The sequence below is a fragment of the Bidens hawaiensis genome, unplaced genomic scaffold (genome assembly GCF_021521415.1).
Source record: "Bidens hawaiensis isolate Kalapana, Puna unplaced genomic scaffold, B.hawaiensis_p1.1 tig00006387_1, whole genome shotgun sequence".
In the NCBI taxonomy this organism is placed as follows: domain Eukaryota; kingdom Viridiplantae; phylum Streptophyta; class Magnoliopsida; order Asterales; family Asteraceae; genus Bidens; species Bidens hawaiensis.
The window spans coordinates 1,157,870-1,182,878 of NW_027491429.1; the positions used below are offsets into that span (position 1 = coordinate 1,157,870).

General features: G+C 37.4%; 2 protein-coding genes and 1 pseudogene across 3 annotated transcripts; all 3 read left to right on the top strand.

Moving 5' to 3' along the window:
* The first annotated feature begins 5,156 nt into the window (after window positions 1–5,156).
* LOC143632332 (uncharacterized) lies at window positions 5,157–9,156 on the top strand. The gene is made up of 7 exons (XM_077100880.1): window positions 5,157–5,207; window positions 5,696–5,867; window positions 5,951–6,475; window positions 7,366–7,457; window positions 7,536–7,610; window positions 7,690–7,821; window positions 8,362–9,156. Exons 1-7 carry the CDS (start codon window positions 5,157–5,159, stop codon window positions 9,085–9,087), a joined length of 1,773 nt encoding a protein of 590 aa, XP_076956995.1. The 3' UTR covers window positions 9,088–9,156.
* Window positions 9,157–11,318: 2,162 nt separating this feature from the next.
* On the top strand, window positions 11,319–13,951 carry LOC143632375 (transmembrane 9 superfamily member 11 pseudogene; annotated as a pseudogene). The gene is made up of 2 exons (XR_013153506.1): window positions 11,319–11,583; window positions 11,799–13,951. The product of XR_013153506.1 is annotated as a transmembrane 9 superfamily member 11 pseudogene (transcript).
* A 7,664-nt stretch (window positions 13,952–21,615) lies between these two features.
* On the top strand, window positions 21,616–24,893 carry LOC143632295 (wax ester synthase/diacylglycerol acyltransferase 11-like). The gene is made up of 7 exons (XM_077100851.1): window positions 21,616–21,907; window positions 22,658–23,209; window positions 23,626–23,692; window positions 23,894–24,009; window positions 24,141–24,350; window positions 24,433–24,570; window positions 24,660–24,893. The coding sequence occupies exons 1-7, from the start codon at window positions 21,632–21,634 to the stop codon at window positions 24,825–24,827; spliced, it is 1,527 nt and encodes a 508-aa protein (XP_076956966.1). The 5' UTR covers window positions 21,616–21,631; the 3' UTR covers window positions 24,828–24,893.
* Window positions 24,894–25,009: the final 116 nt, after the last annotated feature.

The following is a 25,009-nucleotide window of genomic DNA, read 5'->3' on the forward strand; positions in this document are numbered from 1 at the left end:
GTTGAAATGTACCGAAAATAAATGGTACCGAAACCGAACCGGTATGGACCGAACACAATCAGTACCGGCACTCGTACTCGTTTTCTCATGTTTTTTGTACCGGTACCATACGATTTCAGTATTTTTTGGTATCCGTACTTTTCATTACTTTTCTGTTTGGTACAGGTGAACCGGTACCATACAGAAAGGTACGGTAAAAATACTGAATTGAATGGTACCGATGCAGAAAGCATGAGAAAGCTAATACGGATTGTGTTCGGTCCGTACCGGTTCAGTTTCGGTATTTTTTGGTTTTGGTGTTTTTGTATGTAAAAATCACAATTCACATAAGACATCTTACTGAAACCGAAGCAGTACAGACTGAACACAATCCGTACCGGCACCCGTATATGTTTTCTCATGTTTTCTGCATCGGTACTATTCGGTTTCAGTATTTTCGGTATCGGTACTTTTTGTACATTTTTATTTGGTACCGGTGAACCGGTACCATACGGAAAAGTACGAATACCGAAAAATATGGAAACTGAATGGTACCGATGCTGAAAACATGAGAAAACAGATACAGGTGCCGGTACGGATTGTGCTTGGTCTGTACTGGTTTGGTACGGTATAATGACTTATGTGAATTGTGATTTGATTGTATGCTTATAGGGAAGAGTAGATCTGAAGCGAGAGGTGCAATTGGAAGTGGTTCTGGAGGTAAATCGAAAGCTTCGAGTTCCAATTCGAGAGTTATTGTTGAATCTTAGAAGCTGAAAATGAATATCAATCAATCAATCAATCAATCATACCCAGTAAAATCCCACCGACAGCAGAGCTATAGGTAGGGTCTGGGGAGGGTGGGATGTAGGCACACCGTACCTCTATCCAAAGGAATAAAGAGGTGGCTTCCAGAGAGACCCTCGGCTCTAAGAACATGTGTATGAAGCAAAAAAAGGAAATCAAAGTTTAACAGTTATATAAAAAACTACTACTAATTATAATAATATTAATAAAAAGGTCACAGTTTAACCGCAATATAAAAGCTAATAATAATAATAATAAAGTATGTAAGGGAAATACCATTATGGTATGTGACCTAAATAAGTTAAGTCTAAGCCCTAAGGTATTCAATTCTCTCTAAAAATCCTTAACTTTAATTCTACTTCTCCACGAATTCCTATCCTCAACCATGTCCTCAGAGAGGTTTAGGTCTATCAAATCATGCCTAATCCTCTCATCCCAAGTCAATTTCGGTCGTCCTCTACCCCTCCTCCCCTCTATAGTAATGTTTTCTACGGATCTAACAGGATTCGTCGTCTGTCTTCTCTTTACATGTCCAAACCATCTCAATCTCCACTCTCTTATCTTGTCTGCTATGTTCGCCACCCCTAATCTCTCGCGAAGCACAACGTTTCTTATTCTGTCTAGCCTTGTGTGCCCACACATCCAACGTAGCATTCTCATTTCTGCTACCTCCATCTTCCGCACTTGTGCCTTCTTGATGGCCCAACAATCTGTTCCATATAGCATTGCAGGTCTAACTGCCACCCTATAGAATTTTCCCTTCAGATTAGTCGGGAAACTCTTGTCGCATAATATACCTGTGGCTGCTTTCCATCTACACCATCCTACCTGAACTCGGTGGGTCACATCACTGTCTAATTCCCCATCGCTCTGTACAAATGATCCTAAATACTTGAACTTCGTTACCTGCGGGACCACCTGCCCTTCAATTGTGATGTGTGCGTCTTCACTGTCGTTTATCTCACCAAAATCACAGTGTAGGTACTCCGTCTTAGATCGGCTAATCTTTAAACCTTTTGTCTCTAAGGTTGTTCGCCACTCCTCAAGCCTCATGTTTAGATCTTGTTTTTTCTCAGCAAGTAACACAATATCGTCTGCGAACATCATGCACCACGGGAGAGTCCCCTGAATCGACTTTGACAACTCATCCAAGACTACTGCAAAAAGAAACGGGCTCAACGCTGACCCCTGGTGAAGATCTACCTCTACAGGAAAGAAATCAGTATCCCCCACTGGCGCACGGACACTTGTTTCACTCCTGGTATACATATCCATAATTATCTCTATGTATTTCATGGGCACTCTTCTACCCTCCAAGCACTCCCAGAGCACCTGTCGTGGCACACTGTCGTAGGCCTTTTCTAGGTCAATAAACACCATATGTAGATCACGCTTCTTCTCCCTATACTTTTCCATTAATCTTCTTATAAGGTGTATTGCCTCTGTGGTGGAACGCCCCGGCATGAAGCCAAATTGGTTGACCGTAACCTGAGTTTCTCGTCTAAGTCTAACCTCAAACACTCTTTCCCATAGCTTCATAGTATGACTTAGTAGTTTGATTCCTCGGTAGTTACCACAACATTGGGCGTCTCCTTTGTTCTTATAGATAGGAACTACAACGCTGCTCCTCCACTGGTCTGGCATCTTACCTGATTTGAGAATACTATTGAACAGAGTAGTTAACCACATGACTCCTTCCTCCCCCAGACACTTCCACACCTCGATGGGTATGTTGTCTGGGCCAACCGCCTTAGACCTTCCTATCCTCCTAAGTGCGTCCTTCACCTCTTCTCGTGTGATCCGTCGGCAGTAGCAGTTATTCGATTGTTGTCGATGAAAGTTTGTGTTGTCATGTTCTTCTTGGTAAGCTCTCCCATTGTTAAAAAGATTGTGGAAGTAGGTTTGCCATCTTAGCTTGATGTCATGCTCCTTGACCAGTACATGCCCATCTGTATCCTTTATGAACTTCACCGGTCCTAGATCTTGCCTTCTACGCTCCCTGGCTTTGGCAATCTTAAACATAGCATGTTCCCCCTCTTTTGTTTCTAGACTTTCATACATCCGTTTAAAGGCCGCCTTCTTTGCTTCCGCCACTGCCTTCTTTGCCTCTATCTTGGCCGTTTTGTAGTTGTCCCTCAAATCCACTCGCTCCTCCTCATTCGTGCACCTCATTAGCTCCCTAAAACATCCTTGTTTGTCCCTTATCTTGTCTTGCACTGCGTCATTCCACCACCAAGACTCCTTATGCCCACTTGACTTTCCTGTTGTGACCCCGAGAGTCTCCTTTGCTACTTGGATGATCTTTGTCTCCATAGCTTCCCATATATGAGTTGAGTCCCCATTTAGTCGAGCCCGCGTATGCAGTATGAGTTTATCCTTAAACAGAAGGAGATTTTCGTCCTTCAAATTTCCCCATCGAATTCTCGGTGTACCTTTCTTCTCTCGAACAGTCAGCTTATTTCTGAAGGCTATATCAGTCACTAGTAGTCGATGTTGAGTCACAACAGCCTCCCCAGGTATGACTTTGCAGTCCTTCCACCAACGTCGGTCTCCTCGCCTCATCAAAAGGTAGTCAATTTGCTTGTCGCGTCCGCCACTGCTAAAAGTGATTAAATGAGAATCTCGTTTCCTAAAAAAAGAATTTATAATACCTAGGTCATGTGCCACCGCAAACTCTAGAAGATCTGTTCCGGTCTCATTCCTATCACCAAAACCGAAACCCCCATGTACGGCTTGAAAACCATCGTTAGCCTTACCAATGTGTCCATTAAAATCACCTCCTATGCAAATCCTCTCCCCCCTAGGTATGCCCCCTACCACTGCGTCTAGGCAATCCCAAAATTCTCTCTTTTCCTGATCCCCTAGGCCTACATGAGGCGCGTAGGCGGAGACTACTGCCACTACTTCCTCTCCTAGTACTAATTTCAACACCATAATCCTGTCATTATGTCTTATCACCTCCACCACACTAGTGTGTATTTCCTTAGCCACTAGAAACCCCACTCCATTCCTAGCTCCATCAGACCCCGAGTACCACAACTTATACCCATTACACTCAGCCCCTCTATGTCCTTTCCACTTAGTCTCCTGGAGGCATGCTATCTGAACCCTACGTCTTTTAAGCACATCTACCAATTCTAACAACTTACCATTTAATGTTCCTACATTCCAAGAAGCCAAACGCAATATACGCTCCCTATCTTTACTCTTTCCTACACCCCTCGATTCAGGACATGGTCTCAGGTAATAGTCATGGTTCCTACGCTCTATGGTTGCAACTAATCACACAAACACAAGCAATAGAACACCAAATCACTAATAATAATAATAATAATAATAATAATAGTAGTAACAAAAACTAATAATAATAATAATACACACGGCACACAGTAACAGATAAATTGGACTGACTACTCTAGCAGCATCAAGGCCTATTGCCAACAAAAATAAAAGATATGAAACGATCTCACCGGGATTTTAGCAAGTCACCAATATTGAAACCGGGATGAGACACCGTGAGCTAACGAGAATAAGCTAGAAACGTGACACAATCTACAACCCTTGAGTTTCGGCGGCGGCGGCGTTGAGCGGCGGCGACGACGGAGCTCCGGCGACGTGTTACGGTGGCGGCAGAGGGTGAATCAGCTAAGATCCAAGAAGCTGCCAACAATCAGTCGTCAGATTCTGAGAAAAGAAACCAAATCCCCCCAAATGTTGGTCGCCTGAATCCGGGAAGGAGCCCAACTAAAAATCTTTCCGGGGATGTCTTTTCGGTGTGAAGCTTCGGTTGGCCGGTCGTCTGGACTTGCAACTTGTAGTTCGACGCTCTCCGGTAAACACTAGATCTCGGCTCGATTTTCCGGAGATCAAGATTTAGTGCAAAAACAGAGACAAAAAAAGAGTCGCTGTGTCGAGATGGTTTTCAGGTGTTTAGAACTTCAACCCTTTGTACGTATCGTCGCTCGGTGATTCGCCGGAGAAACGGTAACACAACTGAGTGTATCGCCGGAGAAACGGTATTCTGGGCCAGCAAAAAAAGAGCAAACCTTCCTTGCCTTTGTACTTATCGTCGGTCGGAGAGACGGTAGTTGGTGAGCGGTTGGCCGGGCAAACCGAAAATCAAAGTTTTTGGGTGAAAATCCAACCCTTTGGGTGAAAATGAATGCTGTTGGTTATAGTTATCCTCAATTAGTGGTTTTTTTCTATACTCAAGCTTTGAGATTGTATCTGTTTTAATTTCATTGTGCAATTTGTGTGAGCTCTTTATGAGTCTAGGGCATAATTTGATGGTTGTACAAAAACCGAAATGTCAGTTTTTGGGCTAAAGCCGAACCAAAAACCGAAATGTCAGTTTTTGAGTTTTGAATACCATGGTTTTGGTTTTGCCATTTGGGCATGAAAGTTTTGAGCTGAAAAAGAAAGTTTGGATCTTCTTACAAAGTTAAAACTGTAGTGGAGTTAAAAGCAGACTCCTTTCATTGTCTTGTTGCGATTCCAATCGTGTATTATACCTAGTCTTGAAATGAAAATGTTAAAAACTTATTTTTGGGTCAGCTGAGAAATTATAGAAGACAATGAAGTGTTGATTTTTCGAATATTTTTAAAAAGTTTTCATATAAAATCAACATTTTATTCTTTTCTATAATTTTAATAGTTGGCCCAAACGTAAGTTACTATTTTCTTTTCAGATCAAGATATTATATGCGGTCGAAAATGCAAGAAGATAATGGTAGAAATTTGCTTTTAACTTTTCAAAACTAAAAGAAAATAACACTGCTATTTTCTCCCTATTATTTGCTATAATTCGGTTCCACAAATAAATTTGTAGTCTTTGTTTGACTGTTGTAATTAGAATGACAATTTAGTTCTACGAGATATTTGACCGAGTTGACTAAATTGATGTTTTCAGCTGGACCCTCTTCCAAATGAAGGTGATAATGAACATAAACAGTTAGTCGAATCAGACCCTGTTGTTTCGGTTAATACTAAGACCGTTGTTTTCGTTGACCAAACACTAGTCAAAGAAACTGAAACTGTCAAATACACCAGCGAGTATGATACAACATCAGAAGTAGATGACGGTATTCATAGAGGATTAGGATTTCACGAAAAAGAAGAAGACACGTGTGTCGATGAAAAACAAGAAGGCCACATTTCTGATTCATCAACCTCCGAGGAAATAGAAACCGAAACCGACCCGTTATCGTCTCCAGAAAAAAATTCTGGATTTTTATCAATCGGTGGCGTGAATGTGTATCTGACGTGGAGGATGACGATGATAATGGTTCGTCAGAATCTAAAGATTCTGACGACTCGTCGGATAGTGACACGTCATCTGATGTAGATGATGAGATTGCTAAGGATTTTATTGAAGGAATCGGTGGAAGTTATAAAGATTCAAATCTTGATGTTTCAGATGATGATGACGACGACGATGATGATAATATTAATGATACTGTAAGAAAGTTTGGAGGGATAGCACTTCAGGAAGCATCGAGGGAATATGGTATGAAGAAGCCTCGGTCAAGAATGAAAAGTCAAAGTCAACCGAAATCTATCACGTTTCGAGCTGATGTAAATGATTGGTCTACTATAGATGATCTTATGCTCGTTAAAGACCCTCGAATTGCTTATAAACAAAAGAAGAAGAAGAAGCATGAAAAAAGTAACCATTCCAGGAGACTCCCAGGTAATAATATTCGTAAATTGATCTTGATCTATTTTTATTTCAGGTAAATATATAATCTTTAATTGAAATTTGAAAAACCACTAAATTTTCAAGATTTTTGATATAAAGTTTAAGTTTTTTTAAAAGCTTGTTTTGAGGTGATAAGTACAAGCTATTAGGGCAAAATGGCTATGTGGCAGATGACATGTCCATAAGCTTGATCGTGTTTACTCCCGTTCTTTGACGTGGTGCTCAGAAAACGGGTAATGTGGCATTGTGTTGACAAGGTTAAAGGTTATCTTAAATCAAAATTCTAGGAAAATTTGAGGGTTTTTATGGGGTTAGAACATGGTTGCATCTAAAGAACACCGTTGACACGCTATACAGACACCATTGACATGTCATATGAGGCGTATGACATGGAGAAAATCGTCATACGGGGTCGTATAACGTGTTAGAAGGGTACGTTATACGGCCATACGGGCCATAATGTTTATTATGGGCCTATGGGGCGTATGAGTTGGTGCTGTCAAATTATACGGCCCGTATGACATGACCATTGACAAAGTCATATGAATCGTATGACAGTTTTTTCCTGTCACACATCTACGCATGATGACGTCGTCTAGTGTTTGATAGCAATCTAGCATCACCGGTGTATCTATAGCAGCCTCCAAAACATAGGTCACAAGACTTTAGACCAACATCAGTTGCCTTTTAACACGGTTATCACAATTATTTCTTACATCTTTTTGGCTGTTTAATGGTAACATCAACTCAAATTTATGCAATAAATGTAACTTTAGCGGTTGCATCATCGCAACATGTTAGTTAGGTACCTGACAAAAGAATGATAATAAAGTTGTTTTCCTTCAATTGTATCGCATATGCTCCTCAGTGTATTATTTCAGGTGAGAAGAAAAAACAACGTCAAGATACGATTGCTTTGAAGCGTAAGGAGCGAATGATACGTCGAGGTGTCGATCTTGAGCAAATAAATTTAGTAAGCAAAAAATCACTTTTTATTAAAAAATATGCATTACTTGTATTTTATGTGTATTTTTTTGGCTTTTAAACACAGAAATTAGAGCAGATGGTGCGGAATGAAGGTGATATTATGTCATTTCAACTTATGCACTCTCGGGATTGGTCACAGGTATAAACATTCACAAACCATGAATATTTTTTATAATCTATTATTATTATTATTATTATTAATTTATGAGCCACTTTAGGTCCAAAGGTTGGCATCAATTTATCGTTTGAGAAGCTGCAGTCAAGGTTCAGGCAAAAGACGGTTTGTAACAGTGACACGCACAGACCACACCGGGATGCCATCATCAAGTGACAGGATTCGCCTCGAGAAGGCGAGTAAAATTCAGTTTATTCGGTTATTTTACATTAGACAGAATTACAAATTTTGTTCTTTAAATATATGCGATTTATGGATTAGGTCCTCTAAAAAGTTTATTTGTGGCGGTGTCCTTTATACGACAAAAATACATTTGCTTTTTGTTCTTTACACTAACTGTCATCCAAAAACTCAGTTAAATCCAAACATGCCAAAACTTTACAGGGTTTTTGTTTAACATATTTTTTTTAGTTTTTTTTAATAATATATTTAATTTGTTTTTTAATTATAAATACTTAAATGCTATGCGTAAAAAGACTTAAATGCCCTCACATGCCAAGACTTAACGGGGTTTTTGGATGCCAGTTAGTCAAAAGGACGAAAAATAAATAAACATGTCATGTAAAGGACAACCCCTGCTAAACATTTTAAAGGACCTGATCCATAAGTTTCATATGTTTAAAGGACAAAATTTGTAATTCTGTCTTTACATTATTCATATTATTCATATTATGAATCACATTAATAATTATAGAAACACATGTTCTTGTTACAGCTTATAGGAGATGCTGATTCTACAGTTAATAATAATACACCACCAAGCAAAATAGCTGCAAATAGTAGTAAAAAAGCTTCAAAAGGAATAAGCGGTTTGAGCCCGTTAGACCCGAGGTTAACGAAAGCCAAAACTTTTAGTGGATCAAGCGGCAAGAGAATAATAAGAGAGAAAGATAAGACGGCCGTCACTTATGCTAAACAACCGGTTTCGTTTATCTCGTGTGGCAACATGGAGCCCGAACCGGATAAGACCATTTTACCCTTTGACGAACCAAAACCGAGAGACCAAACCGCCAGCTCATCGAGCTACGGTGCTTTTGAAAACCACACGACCGGGTTCGGTTCACGAATGATGGCGAAAATGGGGTATGTGGACGGGAACGGGCTTGGGAAGGACGGGACGGGAATAGCCGAGCCGATTGAAGTGATCCAACGGCCAAAGTCGCTCGGGTTAGGAGCCGAGGTGGTTCCCGAAGAGACCACTCCACCACAACCGCAACAACGGTTAAAGGGTCAAAGCTCTGGGAGTGGTCAAAGTAGGGGTGGGTTGGGGAATGTGCGGGTCGGGTCGTTTGAAAGGCATACGAAAAGGTTCGGGTCGAAAATGATGGCGAAGATGGGGTATGTTGACGGGTCGGGTCTCGGGCGAGATTCGCAAGGGATTGTTGATCCTCTTGTGGCTACTAGGCTTCCTAAGTCAAGAGGTTTGGGTGCAAATGGTTGACTTTTGTTGACCATAAAAGTGGTTTAAATTATTATTATGTTCTAACACACGATCTTGTTACTTGTCTTGTTGTAGTGTTGTTATATCTATGTGTTAGTATTTATCAATTTATGTCATAGTAAGATTTTAAAGGTTCTTCATGTTGTATAAACAAAATAAAAATCATTTGCTCAAGAATCATGTCAACCCTCAAATATGAATCAAAGAGTGATTTTAAAATTTTGTGTTTTTTTATTAGAAAGTACATTAAAAAGCGCCATTTCTCCTTCGTTTCGATTGTGATTTTGGATTTTGTATCAATGCGAATGCGTTTCCTTATTTCAAATTGTGAACTTTTATAAACAATCAACGGCAACCAACACACCAAAAACTAGCAACCTCCGCAACCGTAGAGAAGCTACAAAGAAACTAAAAAGAACACAATTACATGAACTTAGAATTACACCAATTTGACCAATCTATCGATCTATACTTTGACTTATTTTCTAACCAAAGAAAACCATACGTTTTTATATCCCCAATAATCTCATCCACTTTGACCTCTTTACCCTCAAACACCTTGTCATTTCTCGTTTACTAGATTATCCAATAGGCAATAATAATAATCCCGTGGAACACTTTTTTGTATATCTCCAAGCTTGATGGTTATATGGACGACTTTACACCAACGACTGACATGCTTCCAAACAACCACGCCACACCGCAACCCGTAGATAAGTGATCCGTCGTCTCCCCCTCCACCTCACACAAGGCACAAACACCATCCGGGATCATTATATTCCTTCGTTTCAATGCCCCCCGAGTAGGAATTCTATCCATCTCCGTCCTCCAAGCATCGATATTACATTTTGCCGGCAGCCACTTACTCCAATTCAAAACATAATTGTTTCCGGTTGAATTGAATATGTGTAAATTTTAACTATAATTTATCATATTTCATTATAAAGTGTAATGGAATAAGTAATTTCAATAATTATAAATATTTAAGTGAATCATCAATCATATGTTTCTAATAATTTAGCCCGTCTAACATACAAGCCTCTGGTCTAGTAATGTTAACATGTTAAAATGAAGATATAATAGACATGTATAGTTAATATTTATAGACAATAAATATAAGAAAACTTACATTATAAATAAATAAAAAGTAAAAAAGCTTGATATACAGACGTGAAATAATTTAATTAGTGTCAACTAAATTTTTTATTTTAGTGAATTAGTGGTGTTTAGCCTGCCGTTAAATTGTCGGTGGACAAAGACGTTGAGGGTACGTTGTCACATTCACTTTGTATACATTTCTCTTTTCAGATCTAAACTTAATATAATGCCAGATGGCCACCAATCAATTGTTATACCTTCTAGTTGTAAATTTCATTATGTAATACATAATTTGGTGTTAATAAAATATGTATAAATGGTTGGTAAAAATACAACATTTTTTTCTTTAATACAAAACTAGTTAGTTGAGTTGAGCTCGATTTCAAAGCTCAGCTCCTTAAAAATAGACGAACGTAGTGTGACCTAAAGTTAACTAGACTCCGTTTAACAATCCAAACTTGGTGCATTTAATGCTTATCATGGCGACCTTTCTTTCAGGAGAAGCAATGTATAAACCACTCTTTTGATGGTTGACCTTAGCCTATAGCCATATATTGGGCGAACAAAACTATTATGGGCCAGGCCTTAGACGGTATCGATTGAGATCTTTAACATTTAGTGATTTTTAGGTTATCATTGGCACTTTTTTCTCAAGCGGGATTTCCATCGTATGTCTTGCTCCCTAAAGCCCAGTTGAGCCCTTTCGTGTTTCAGACCACAAAGTCTGGAACCTAAAAGGCTTAAAAGAGTCAAGCCCAATAAGATATTTCAAACCGCTACACCTAATTTTCCTTAGTGATCTATCTAGCGCCTAACGTTTGGCCTTATTGCATACCTCGAGTTGTTACGTGGATTCAAATATAACACGTGTATGTTGACCACCTCCTTGTCTAATTCAGATATCTTATGTTTCATAAAATAAGTTTTAAATACACGCTATCTACGTACCGGTCTATAGTTATCTATATTTATAGTTATCTACATGTTCGATCTATTGTTGTCTCATCGTCATAATTAATAAATACACTCAAAACAAACATGTTACATGATATCCTACTCTACTTTCAACTTTATTACCATTCAAAAACCTTTAATTATAATATTTAATACTTAAATAAATAATAATAATAATTATAATAAACCACTTATAGCGTGTTAAAAAATCCACCTTGCAGCACTTTAATACCACTTTAAGTCCTCTACCCAATATTTCCTCCAAGATCACCGACGAAATTCATTATTATTATTATTCAAGATCGACATTTCGTCGAACACCTTGCCTGCATACTCTTATTTCTCTCACAAATCATTCCACAAGCCATCAATCAGCAAAACAAAGAAGCCAAAATCAACTGTTGTTCTTATAATTCAACTTTCCTTCATTGATTCCATCATAAGGTCAGTCAAATCTAACCCATTTCCCTCATTGGCAGTCGAACACCTTGCATGCACTCTCAGTTTCTTGTTTAATTTCGTTAATTAAGATTAAATTGTCATGTTTATAGTTGATGGGTGTCGTAAATTATAGATTAGTTTGATTAATTGATAACTATTGTAACTAATTGTTGAAATTTTGATTGAATTTGTACTGATTAATGTGCTATGCGAATTAGGGTTTACAGATCTGACGAAAATGAAAGTTTTTGATAAATTCAAGATCTGGGTATTGTTGATCTGCTTGATCTTTGAACTGGGTCATGGGTATTATCTCCCTGGTAGTTACCCACACAAATATATTGTTGGTGATCCATTATCCGTAAAAGTCAACTCTTTGACTTCAATCGAAACCGAAATCCCCTACAGTTACTACAGTTTACCCTTCTGTAAACCCGAAGAAGGTGTTAAAGACAGTGCCGAGAATCTCGGTGAGCTTTTAATGGGCGATCGGATCGAGAACTCGCCTTATAGGTTTAAAATGCACACGAACGAAACCGAGATCTTTCTTTGTCAAACGAAACCGTTGTCGAGCGACGAGTTTAAGCTTTTAACGGCGCGGATCGATGAAATGTATCAAGTGAATGTGATTCTTGATAACTTGCCGGCGATCCGGTATACTAAGAGAGATAATTTCTTGGTGAGGTGGACCGGGTACCCCCTCGGGATCAAGGTTCAAGACACGTATTATGTGTTTAATCATTTGAAGTTCACGGTTCTTGTTCATAAATATGAAGAAACAAACGTCGCAAGTGTGATGGGTACCGGTGATGCAGCCGAAGTTATTCCGACTGTAGACAAACCGGGGTCCGATATTCCCGGTTATATAGTCGTCGGATTTGAGGTTCAACCGTGTAGCTTTCAACATAATATCGAGTCGGTAAAGAATTTGAAAATGTACAGGAAATACCCGTCGAAGATCGTGTGCGAAACGAACACGGTCACGATGGGTATTAAAGAAAACGAGCCCGTGGCATTCACTTACGAAGTCGAGTTTGTGGAAAGTGATATCAAATGGCCGTCGAGATGGGACGCTTATTTGAAAATGGACGGAGCGAAAGTCCACTGGTTTTCGATCTTGAACTCGTTAATAGTGATAACGTTTTTGGCGGGAATCGTGTTGGTGATTTTCTTGAGAACCGTGAGGCGGGATTTGACTCATTACGAGGAGCTGGATAAAGAGGCGCAAGCGCAAATGAACGAGGAGTTATCGGGGTGGAAGCTTGTCGTGAGCGACGTGTTTCGGGTTCCCGATTATCCCGCGCTTTTATGTGTTATGGTCGGTGACGGGGTGCAGATTCTTGGAATGGCGGTTGTCACGATCTTATTCGCTGCGCTCGGGTTTATGTCTCCGGCTTCACGCGGGACTCTGTTAACGGGTATGTTGTTTTTTTACATGGTTCTTGGAATCTTGGCCGGTTACGTTGCGGTTCGTATGTGGCGAACGATTTTTAGCGGCGATCATAAAGGGTGGGTGTCGGTTTGTTGGAAAGTCGCGTGCTTTTTCCCAGGTATCGCGTTCTTGATCCTTTTCGTGTTGAATTTCCTCTTGTGGGGCTCGGGTAGTACCGGTGCGATCCCGTTTTCGTTATTCGTTATCTTGATTTTGCTTTGGTTTTGTGTGTCGGTCCTGTTAACGCTCGTTGGCGGGTATTTCGGAGCGAAGGCCCCGCATATCGAGTACCCGGTTCGAACCAATCAAATCCCGCGTGAAATCCCGTCTCAAAAGTACCCGTCTTGGTTACTGGTTCTCGGTGCGGGTACGCTTCCGTTTGGAACGCTCTTTATCGAGCTCTTTTTCATCATGTCTAGCATATGGATGGGTCGGGTTTATTACGTTTTCGGGTTTTTATTCATCGTGTTGATCCTTTTGGTCGTCGTGTGCGCTGAGGTGTCGTTAGTCTTGACCTACATGCATCTTTGTGTTGAGGATTACAAGTGGTGGTGGAAGTCGTTTTTCGCTTCGGGCTCAGTTGCGTTGTACATTTTCTTGTACTCAGTTAACTATCTCGTGTTTGATCTCAAGAGCTTGAGCGGGCCTGTGTCGGCTACGCTTTATTTGGGGTACTCGTTGTTCATGGTTCTAGCGGTGATGCTTGCGACTGGGACGGTTGGGTTCCTTTCTTCGTTCTGGTTCGTGCACTACTTGTTTTCGTCGGTGAAGCTTGATTGAGAGGTGAAAGAGGTTTTGTAAGAGGGGTTTGAAAGGAAATGAGAATAAGTTTGTTTTGAGTTTTTTGTTGTTTTTAGAAATGATATTGTAGTTATGGAGTTTGTAATCTTGAGTTTCTTGTTGTGTTGGTTTTATTATATTCATGCACTTTGGATTAAATATGTTATTAGAATTATTGGTTTTTTTACTTTATAGTTTTTATTCATGGGCTTGAATTCAAGGGCTGATAAAGCCATAAAGGTATGTAGCATCCAACCAAACTATCACCATTTGATATCTTTAACTAAGCGGCGGACCAAGGAAATGTTTTCATAGAGATCAGAAATTTTTGGGGTCGGTGCTTGGTTGATTATGTATGTATCCTCACAGAGGTTAGTCAGGGCTTTTACATTATAAAAAGAATTTCACAGGGGATGACCGACCCCTTACCACAAGGGTAGGTCCCCTTCTTAATCACAACCTGGCTTGTTCGGTTGCCACTAAAAGCACATCAAGTGACAAGTGTTGCTTGAAAATCGTTAGTCGAAGCAACGCTTGTTCTGATTAATGTTTGTGTAAATGTGTATAATTCAAGTAAGCCCTTCGATTCGCATTCTTCATCGTCTATGATTCAGAGTCATATCATAGTTGTTTAATTGCTATTTGTTAAAAATGGATTATTGTATCTTGTGGAATGCATATAACTTGTTAAATAAATGTCCTGCTAAAACATTTTAGTTGTATTAAAAGGAAATTTGTGTCCTCTTGTAAATCAAGTATTTGTTATTTTGTCTCAAAAGGAACTTGGCTAGAGTTTAAACACCACCAACCCATGTTATTGAGGCTCATTTATCTGATTTATGTGTCAAACATGAATTTGACAATTGGTTAATATAGCATATTTTTGTTGAGCAGATTCTAGCTTTGATTAGCTAGGCCTGGGCCGGCCCATAGGTAGGTTGGGCTTTAGCTGCCGCTGAAGGGCCGTTAGTTGGAGGGGTCCGATTACTCAAGCCCAGTAGTCCAAAATAGGTTTAATCTGGAAAGACTTAATGAGTGATATATTAGAAAGTATCGACTATGAACAACCGATCAACAATTTTGTTTCGAATAATGCTAGGAGAGCCTCTAAATTCATTAACTTTGTTTTGTATTTATCGTGACAATAACTTTGCTTTTGTTTATTGTTATCACAATTATCGTCAATCTTGTGTGTGTGTGTGAGAGAGAGAGAGAGAAGGGGGGGGGGGGGGGGGTTTACTTTTTTTATAAAAATTTTAGTGTTATACATATATAGAGATCCCGATTACCCCTCTTAAAATTAGTATTAAGCCCCCCGATCAACCCCATGAAAAATTATTTGGGCTGGGCAATGTCTTGAACCCAAACAATCGCTATGATCGTTGAAGATCGACAGCATCAAGTTATTCTGCCATTAAACATATGATTCAAAAGTATAATGATATGATCTTAATTGTTTTTGTGATATTGATTAGGAGTGCAAACAAGCCGAGCCGAGCCCGAGCTCGACTAGGCTCGAGCTTGGCTCGTTTAACTTACACAGAGCTCGAGCTCGAGCTCGGCTCGTTTCGAGCTCTATTTTCAAAGCTCGAGCTCGGCTCGTGAATGGATTTTGAAGCTCGAGCTCGGCTCGGGCTCGGCTCGTTTACTATTTATATATTATTTTTTTTTCTATTATAATTTTATGTATAAAAGAATATATATTATTTAGTTATATTTATTTATTTTTTCATAACATTATATTTATTAATTAATAATTATTAAATATATATTTAAAAATATTATACAAATGGCAGGCTCGTTTAGGCTCGCGAGCCAGCTCGAGCTCGATAAGTAAAGCTCGGGCTCGGGCTCGTTTGTTAAACGAGCTTATTTTTAGGCTTGAGCTCGGGCTCGGGCTCGATAAAGCTCGGCTCGAACGAGCTTTTTAACGAGCCGATCTCGAGTAGCTCACGAGCAGCTCGGCTTATTTGCACCCCTAATATTGATGACATAAAGATATGATGATTGTGTAAAAGATATTTGAAACAAACTAGATAATCATGCATGAGTGTATAAGGCAAGAAATGAAAATTGCATGGACTTAAATATAGTGTGTCAAAACTTTAAATGGAAAAGAAAACATAAAATCGATCCAATATGTCTCTCTAACCACCCACATGATTGTGAGAATGTAACCTACTAAAGTTATATTCTTATGGTTATATAAACATAAAACCGATTTTAAATAAAAAAATTACGATACTCATATAAGCGTTCGTGTATAACTTTGATTCTTATAGTTCTCTACCCCAAATTAATTATGTGTTGAATAAAATTATTAAGCAACAGGAGAATTGTTGAGTCATATTCGATCAAAATAAATAAGAGTATAAGACCATCCATAATGCATGTATGTACTAGGTGACGAGAATTAGCACACATTCTATTTCCTCCGCATCATCACCCTCTTAACTAAATGTCACATACAAATGGGTAAAAACACCTTATCGTAGGTGCTCTAAAAATAAAAATAAAATCAATATAGATCAAATCGATTAAAGAATATGGTAGATACACAAAATCTACGAAGACAAGCTTCACGTGAATCATCGGTCAATGCCCTACATGATGTCGAAGTTTAGAGATTAGTCGGGATATGGGACTATTGCTTGTAAGATTGTAACTAGCTCCTAGCGAGTTGATGTAACTAATAAAAAATAGAGTAAATTACACTTTTCGTTCTTTAGATATATAACAACTTGTACCTTTCGCCTTTAATACTCATAAATTATATTGACCTGTGATCATTATTTACACTTTTGTATTGTCGCGAATTTTGTGCTTAACACTAACTGGTGTTACAACTTTTGTTAACTGTTACAAAACGGCTATATTATCCTACCTATTAAAGAACAAAAGTGTGTAATTTGCATGATTAACGTTTTTTTATTTTCCAATTTTCTTTTACTTTCTTTCTTTTATTCTTCTAATCACTTTTATATTATATATTTTTCTAGAATTTCATTAATAAGAAATCAATTTACTTATTCTATTATATTGATGTTTGTTTAGTTTTGTTATTTACTTTTCTCACTCAGTTATTATTTTTATAGCAAGCAAATTAATTAATCGCTTGAAGGATGTAAACGAGGCGAGCTCCGATCTCTCTTAAGGCGAGATCGAGTAGAGGTGCACATACCGATTTAAAACTCAAAACCGGTTCGGGTTAAAACCGGTTCGGTTTGGTCAACAAAAGTCAAAACCGGTTTATGATCGGTTTCGGTTCGGGTTGAAAGCGGTTTCTTACCATGTTACGATCGGTTTCGGTTCGGGTTTTGAGCGGTTTCGGTTCGGGTTTTGGTCGGTTTCGGTTCGGTTAACCGGTTTTGGTGGAGAAAATTACAAACCGGTTCCGAACCAGCGGCTTCAATCAGATCCAAACCGGTTTCTACATAATCGGTTTCATACCGGTTTGTTTGCCCACCGCTAAGATCGAGTGGAGGCGAGCTTAGGCTTGTTTATACCTTAAAAATGACTTAACAAATTTGTTTAAAATACAAATAATATTTTATGAGAAAAGTAACAAACTAAACTACACTAATCAAATAAAAAAACAATAAAATATAAATCTATAAAGAAAATTTTATTTTTATAATATTTTACATTGATTGATCAATTAATAAAATTTCAGAAAATTATATATAAAATAAAAGTGAAAAAAAGAGTGAAAGATTGTGAGTAAAAGACTAAAAGGTGAAAGTTGGTACATACAACGAATACTATTATTGCTCTCTAAATAATATACGGTAGTAGTACAAATAATCCAACTTTTATTAAGTGAATTGGGACACCCCTACACAAAGGTACATATAGATTTGCCATGCTAGTATCCAACATCTATTAGCATCACTAAAAAGTCTAAAATACACATCACTAACGTATGTTCCCGTATTTCAAAATGATAATCTATAAGTCCTCGAGAACATAATCTATGATAGGAGTTTGTAAAGGCGTATGATTAAGTATAAATATGATATTTGTGTCTTAGCTTTAGTTAAGGGGCTTAGATTCTCATGCATTTTAGGTGGCCTTTATTATTGTCTTCTAATTTTTACGCATGTTTAGGTTCTATAATGTCGTATGTGTTTGTATTTACTATGCCACTTTTTCACAATATGTTTTGTTATTAGTGCATGTATGCTTGTATATATGTTGTCTGCTTTGGAGTCAATGGTCTCTCAAGAAATAGTTTCACTATTCATATGGATTGAGGTAAGGCCTGTCTATATCTATGCATCACACTCTTCCCATACCTAACAATAACTTTTGTTGTTTGTGAGATTTACCAAGTACGCATGTTGTATTATAGAGAAATACTCTGAACTAGTATGTGCTAGTTAAATCTTCATATACCGCCACATAACCAATAAAGTTTTAACTAACATACTCATTAACTTGAATGTTATGGATTAACTAGCTATTTAACTACATATTTATAAAGTGGAGGAAATAATGAAAGAAGAAGAAACGAACAAAGTTTAACTGGTTGTTAGTAAGTGGACCCTACTTAAATTCAATCAGAGTAGCTGCATGGTGGCGCCCCTCCTCCATAACACCTCTTTCAAAGCCTCGACGCAACGTGCGAGGCGTTATCGTGTCTATGTAGTTGCTTGATAACGCCCTCAAACAGCCTACGACGCATAGAGAAAAGCTCTTAGTAAAGAAAAGTTTTAGGGATACCAAGTACTCTTTGTAAGTTGGATTGGTTAAAAGATAAATTGACAAAGAAAGGTGTACGAATTTGACAAAGAAAGAGTAGCTAAGGAATAAAACAAGTAGTAAATAAATCGATACTGTTATGTTGTTATAGAGTTAAGGCACCTAGGTGTGAAATCTGAAATGCAACCAAAAACCGTCCTTATCGTTTACTCATTCAACATAGTTGGAACATTCAACAAATTCAGTGATCTTTTTTTGTTTCAATTTTGAATTTTTGATTTAAACAAATACATCCTCGTGCTCGGATTTGAACTTGAGACCTCCTATCTAAAAGTCAATAATCTTTACCAAATAGGCTAGTCCCACATTAGTTCAATTTTAATCTAAGATCATCCGTAGTGGTCTTTAGTTTTAGCGTTTTGAGCCGAAAACGCCGAGGGCACCCCCCCCCCCCCCCCGCCGTTTTGTAGAAAATGCTAGTGTGGCGCGAGTTTTGAGGGTTTTTGAGAGAGGGGGAGGAGAGAGAGGCGTTGGGGGTATTTTTCTCACTACACCCACTTTTTGCAAAATGCTTAAAAGCTTACTAGGCGTCACATGGCGTAAAATGCCCGGGTGTGCCTAATTTTGACTACGCATGGTCTAAAGGGAGTTGAAGGGGTGCTTGGGATAACCCTCAACTTTCACATAAAGAAGCAAAATTAATGCAAAATTTTGTTTTCTTCTCCATTTTATGTATGGGGACTCGTACGATGGGCTATTAGAGTGTGCCCCTGATAATTGCGTTAGTGTGCCCGGGCTATGAGGGTTTTATTTGTTATGTTGTGTTTAGTTGTTTGGTTAGATCCTCTGACTCTCAATCGGGTTGCCTTCCCAGATCCGGATATCCCATGGCAAAAATTGTACACCCCTGTTATCGAGAAAAAGTGTGGGATATCCTTCAACTTTTTTTTATATATTCGTCACTGATTTAAGATAACTACAATAAAATATTGCACATTCATAGATGATGACATAATGTATGATCCTTCTGTGTTTTGCACTAAATGTTGGTCCCTCTGTAGCCTGTAGGATGATACATCGAAACCTTAAATGGGCTAGCAAAACCCGACCTAAAAACACTTGCCAATGATAATGCAACTTGTGACATTTATTTCACTGCATGATCTTAATTTCTAGATATTTGAAACTTTTTCCTAGAAAGATAACATAGTTATTTCAAAAGTTACATATACAATGTATCTAGCTAAAGTTCACAAGGTTAATTAAAAAAAAGTTATGATTCAAGTGTTTTCCGATAGTGGTGGATTTCCTTCTTGATAGTGTTCTTGGTGAGTCTGGAGCGACAAAATCAGTATGAATGGTTGATATCTTATTTCGTGAACATTTTTCAAAATCGAGTATTGGGGGCAGTTCCAAACATTGTTTTTTTTAAGTATTAGCATTAAAGATACGGAAGTTACTTCATTGAAACCAAAAAGTACCCTAACGGCCTAAAGAGTTGTGTCACCGTCTTTCTTACCATCAAGCTTACCTGGATTCATTTGTCATGGTTCACAACGGTTTCGCTCATGGTTCCTAAACTAGAAAGCTTACTAGAGCTCAAAGCTGCTTAGCTTGCGGTGGTGTTCTCATGATACTTGATCGAACCCATGGAACACTTCAACCACCCTGAAAGTCGTTACATTTTTGGACAATTCAATGTAGAAGTTAAATTTTAAACTAGGCAAATATAACATTCATTCACTTATGTGGAAAAACATGTGATATATGCATCTATATATTTGTAACAAGTGCTTTTAGATGCATTGTTAATTTGTTATGATAATTTTATGTGCACCTTGTATTGGTTTATACACATTGCTAAAACATAACTTGTTAGTGGTAAGTAGATTTCTCCCAACTCCAAGAAAATTGAGATTATTAGATGTCAACATATATAACATTGGTTCTGAAAGAACCCCCCCCCCCCTCCCCTTATATGTATCTATTCTTTCCGATCGAATGATCAGTAACTTATCAGAATATCAGGAAAGGTCATTCTCAGATGACTAGATCTGTTTCGAGTTTGGTTGGACTCAAGTCTTACATGAGTCACATCTCTATGGTTCTCGGAGGTCGACAACCTGTAAGCGTACACGTTACATTAAATCTATAATTAAACAATATAAAAACAATGTTTGTATATATATATATATATTTCTTACCCTCTTGTGCACAAAAGGTTATTTGTGAAAGACACTTGAAACAAACTAGGTGCTTTTGATTATATAAGTATAACTATATAAGGAAAGAAACGAAAATTGCATGGACTTGAATACGTGGTATCAAAACTATATATAGATAAAACATTAAAACCATGTTTCCCTATATTTATATGTTTTTTTAGTTATATCAATAAACTTTTTTGATACCCCTTGAAGTTAACCTTTTCTGATCCTTTTATCATAAACTATAATCATGTTTTAACATGAAAAAATGTTGGGGAAAAAATCAGTTTAGCTATAAACCCTAAAGTAATTTGCTAGGTCACCGTATTAGCAGTGACGGATCTATGAGTTTTAATTTCTTAGTGAGGTTAATAGAAAATGGACAAACGGAATAAGTTAATAAATTAGAAAATAGATAAATATTTAACCTTAGAATAACCTTTTAAACATCAACTCATCTACTATCTTTGCTAATCTCTATTGATGCTTAATGTTTAGATTATCTTGGGGCCTTATATGTAAAAACGAAAAATAGACGCATCATATTAGCGTGCATCAATCGAAGTCAAGGTTTTCAATTTTTCATTATATGTTTGGTTGGGTCTATTTGAACCGTTTTCATTTGAACTGATTGAACCGGTTTTCAAAACCTTTTGTATTGTCTTCATACTAAAAATTTCATTTAGTGTTTTATTTACTACTTCAAGTTCATATCTTGTTTGTTTAAGTATTGCAAATGTATTAACTTAGATTAATTTTATGAAACATATCTCAAAGCACTTTGATAATAGTGGGGCTACACTGAACTAGTTATTACTTGTTTTATAGTACTTCTAGAAAATATTGATTGGAATAAGCAAAAACCAAAAATAAAAAATAAAAAACTATATGGATACGATTGGTGCATGTATATATATAAAGGGTGTTACCCATGAAGCAAACCATCAACCCTAAATATAGTAAAAGTCTTATGGATTCCTCACAAGGTTTCAAGAGTCTTAAACAAATCAAAACCACCACAAAAAATGATCCAAGACTTATAGAAGAAGACCAACCTTTGAGCCCTATGGCTAGGTTGTTCCATGAACCTGGTTCGAATGTCTATATCATATCCATGTTGGGGAGCAAAACCAAGATCAAACCTGATGTTGTCAAACAAAATTTGGTTCATTCTCTACTCCGCCACCCTCGATTCTCGAGCTTGCAGGTTAACAACAATTATTCGATACTCGTTAGCTATATGTTTTTTTAACATACATATATGAAATTATGTAGCTGTAAAAAGAAGAAATCTTGAATCCGTCACTAGTTAAAGTTTGGTAATAAATAAATGTCATAATTAAACTTGTACTCAAAACTTTTCAGTTTTTTATTTTATTTTATTAATGATTTTCATAAAATAATAACTCAAACACTCATTACACCTTCACGGATACACTTAAATCTACACCAATGATCACAATGAAACCTAGATACCCAAATTTAACATGCATATTCGAAAATTAAGTAGCTGTAAAAAGAAGAACTCTTGAATCCGTCATTAGTTATAGCTTTATAGTAAATAGATGTTGTTTTTCAAACATGCACCCGGAATTTTTAAGCTTCGTTATCTTTTTTTAGAACATCTAACTCAGACACTCCATACCTGCATCTAAACCTACACCAAAAACTAATATGAAACTAGAACTCTTAAGTCTTAATCAATTGGAACTTTTGTTACACATCTCGATATCGCTAGGCTAAAACCTGGTAATGGCAATGGTTTTAGTTGATTTACCTTTTTAACTATTATATATATTAATAGATTTACATAAACTATTGCATGTTCTAAAAAACTAATGTAACTATCATTAACCATTACTCTAGCTTATTTATTCGTATCAAGTTTGTGTTCATATTTCATAATAAATGTTTGTCATATCCCTAATTACCTATTGTATGCAAATCCATATTTCAGGTTACCAACAAAGAAACTGGAAACATTATGTGGGTTCCAACAAATGTTAACATTGACAACCATGTAATCGTGCCAGAAATCGATCCAAACATCGAGTTTCCCGACAAGTTTGTCGAAGACTACATGTCAAACCTCAGTAAATCTTCGATCGACAGCTCCAAACCGTTATGGGACCTCCACCTTCTTAACATCAAGACGAGTGACGCCGAAGGAACGGGTGTTTTTCGCTTCCACCACTCTTTAGGCGACGGTTTGTCGCTAATGACACTTTTTCTCGCTTGTACACGCCAATCGTCGGATATTGAAGCTTTACCGACACTTCCTATGAACAAAGATTCGGGTTACATTAAAGTTACTAACTTTTCGTCGGTTCTAGAAATGCTTTGGAACTCTATTGTTGCATTGATGATGTTTGTGTTCACGGTGTTGTTTCTTAAAGACACTGAAACGCCGTTGAAAGGATCGGTAGGTGTCGAGAATCGACCTAGGCGGTTCGTTCGCAAGAGTGTCAGCTTAGCTGATGTTAAGGTGGTGAAGAACGCCATGAATGTGGTAAGTTATATTTATGTGTCACTAAAAAGACTAGAAAACAAGAGGTTTTGTTACACAATTTTTGTCGCAATTGCTACGCATTTACGACAAATTACGACATAGAAAATACCCTAAATTTTATATGAATTTTGCTGCGAAATTGTGACAAAAAAATATATTTTTTACACGGTTTCGTCGCAAAATCATAGCCAAACTCAATTTTCTTAATTTATATCAATATATAAAAATAATAACATGAAAGTACATTTTAGTTATATATTATTTATACTTTATAATGCATTTTCTACGCACAATTTAATTAAATCTGAAAAATAAAGGCTGCGTTGCAAATGCGTCATAAAATATCATTGTCGCGAATACCGAACAAATATTTAGCGGTATAATAATACTAACAATATTTATATATGATGTTGCAGACATTGAACGACGTCGTACTTGGAGTCACTCAGGCGGGTCTATCACGTTACTTGAACCGTAGATACAGTAAGTTTCGTTAAACACGCTTTCTGATTTTTTAGATTAACATTTTAGAAGTGTCTTAATAGATCAATATTTCCAATATTCCATTTGTCTCGCTTAATACATGAACATTGAAAAATCTTACCCTGGTGAATAAAATGGCATATTTATTTCTTTTCGCTAATAGTTATAATTTAAGTATAATCATTATGAGTATAACTTCAGGAGAAATTGAGGTCGTCAATAAGACAGTTGATCATGATAAAAAAGACTTTATCCCCAAAGACATCCGACTTCGTGCTACATTCTTTTTCAACCTAAGAGCAACCACGAGAATTGACGTGAGTTCATCACCATCTTCGCTTTCCAAAAAATACTACAAACGATGCCTAAAATTGTTGCTAACCATTAGCGACAGAATTATGTCGTTGCTAATCCAAACTGACCTTTTTTTTCTTTGGTGCATCACTAGACTCTAGTGGACTCGATGAAAAGCGGAACTTTGGGTCGATGGGGCAACCAAATAGGTTACGTGCTTCTCCCGTTAGCAATGGGACTCAAAAGCAAACCGTCAGACTATGTGAAAGAAGCCAAAGCAGTCATCGATCAAAAGAAACTCTCGTTGGAACCTTTATTTGCTTATTTTGTCGTCGACTTGGTCCTCAAACTGTTTGGGATTAAGGTACATATGTTACTACTTCACATTTCCAACTTTCATATATTACAGTCGTCTTACTTATACGGTAAATTTGGTATTTATGCAGGCTGTTGGGAAATTAAACCACAAGGTGTTCTTTAATACGACCTTGTGGTTTAGCAATGTGCCCGGACCGCAACAAGAAGTCACATTTTATGGGCATGATTGCACTTATATTGCTCCTAGTTGTTATGGACAACCTAATGTAAGTATACATGTAATCAACTATACAAAAATATATTATATCCACTAATTTATGTTTTGATTCTAACTACAGTTATTTATATCGTGTAGGCGTTGATGATCCATATAGTGAGTTATATCGACAAATTGACGTTTGTGATATCAGCAGACGAAGAAACCATACCGGACCCGCATAGGTTAGGTGATGATCTTGAGGAATCTCTTCAACTAATAAAGGCTTCTGCTTTAGCAAAAGAGAGTATTAAAACCAAATGCTAAAATGAAAGAATATGTAGATGATGTTTGGATCATATCAATAAAGTGTTATGGTTGAAATTATAACATGAGCTTTAAGTATTTTGTTTGTTAATCTAAGTGACTTGTGGTGGGTGTACCAGTCACATGTTATATCAAAATAGGCTTTAGTGTGGTATTGTAACATTTTCTGAATATTGTTGCAT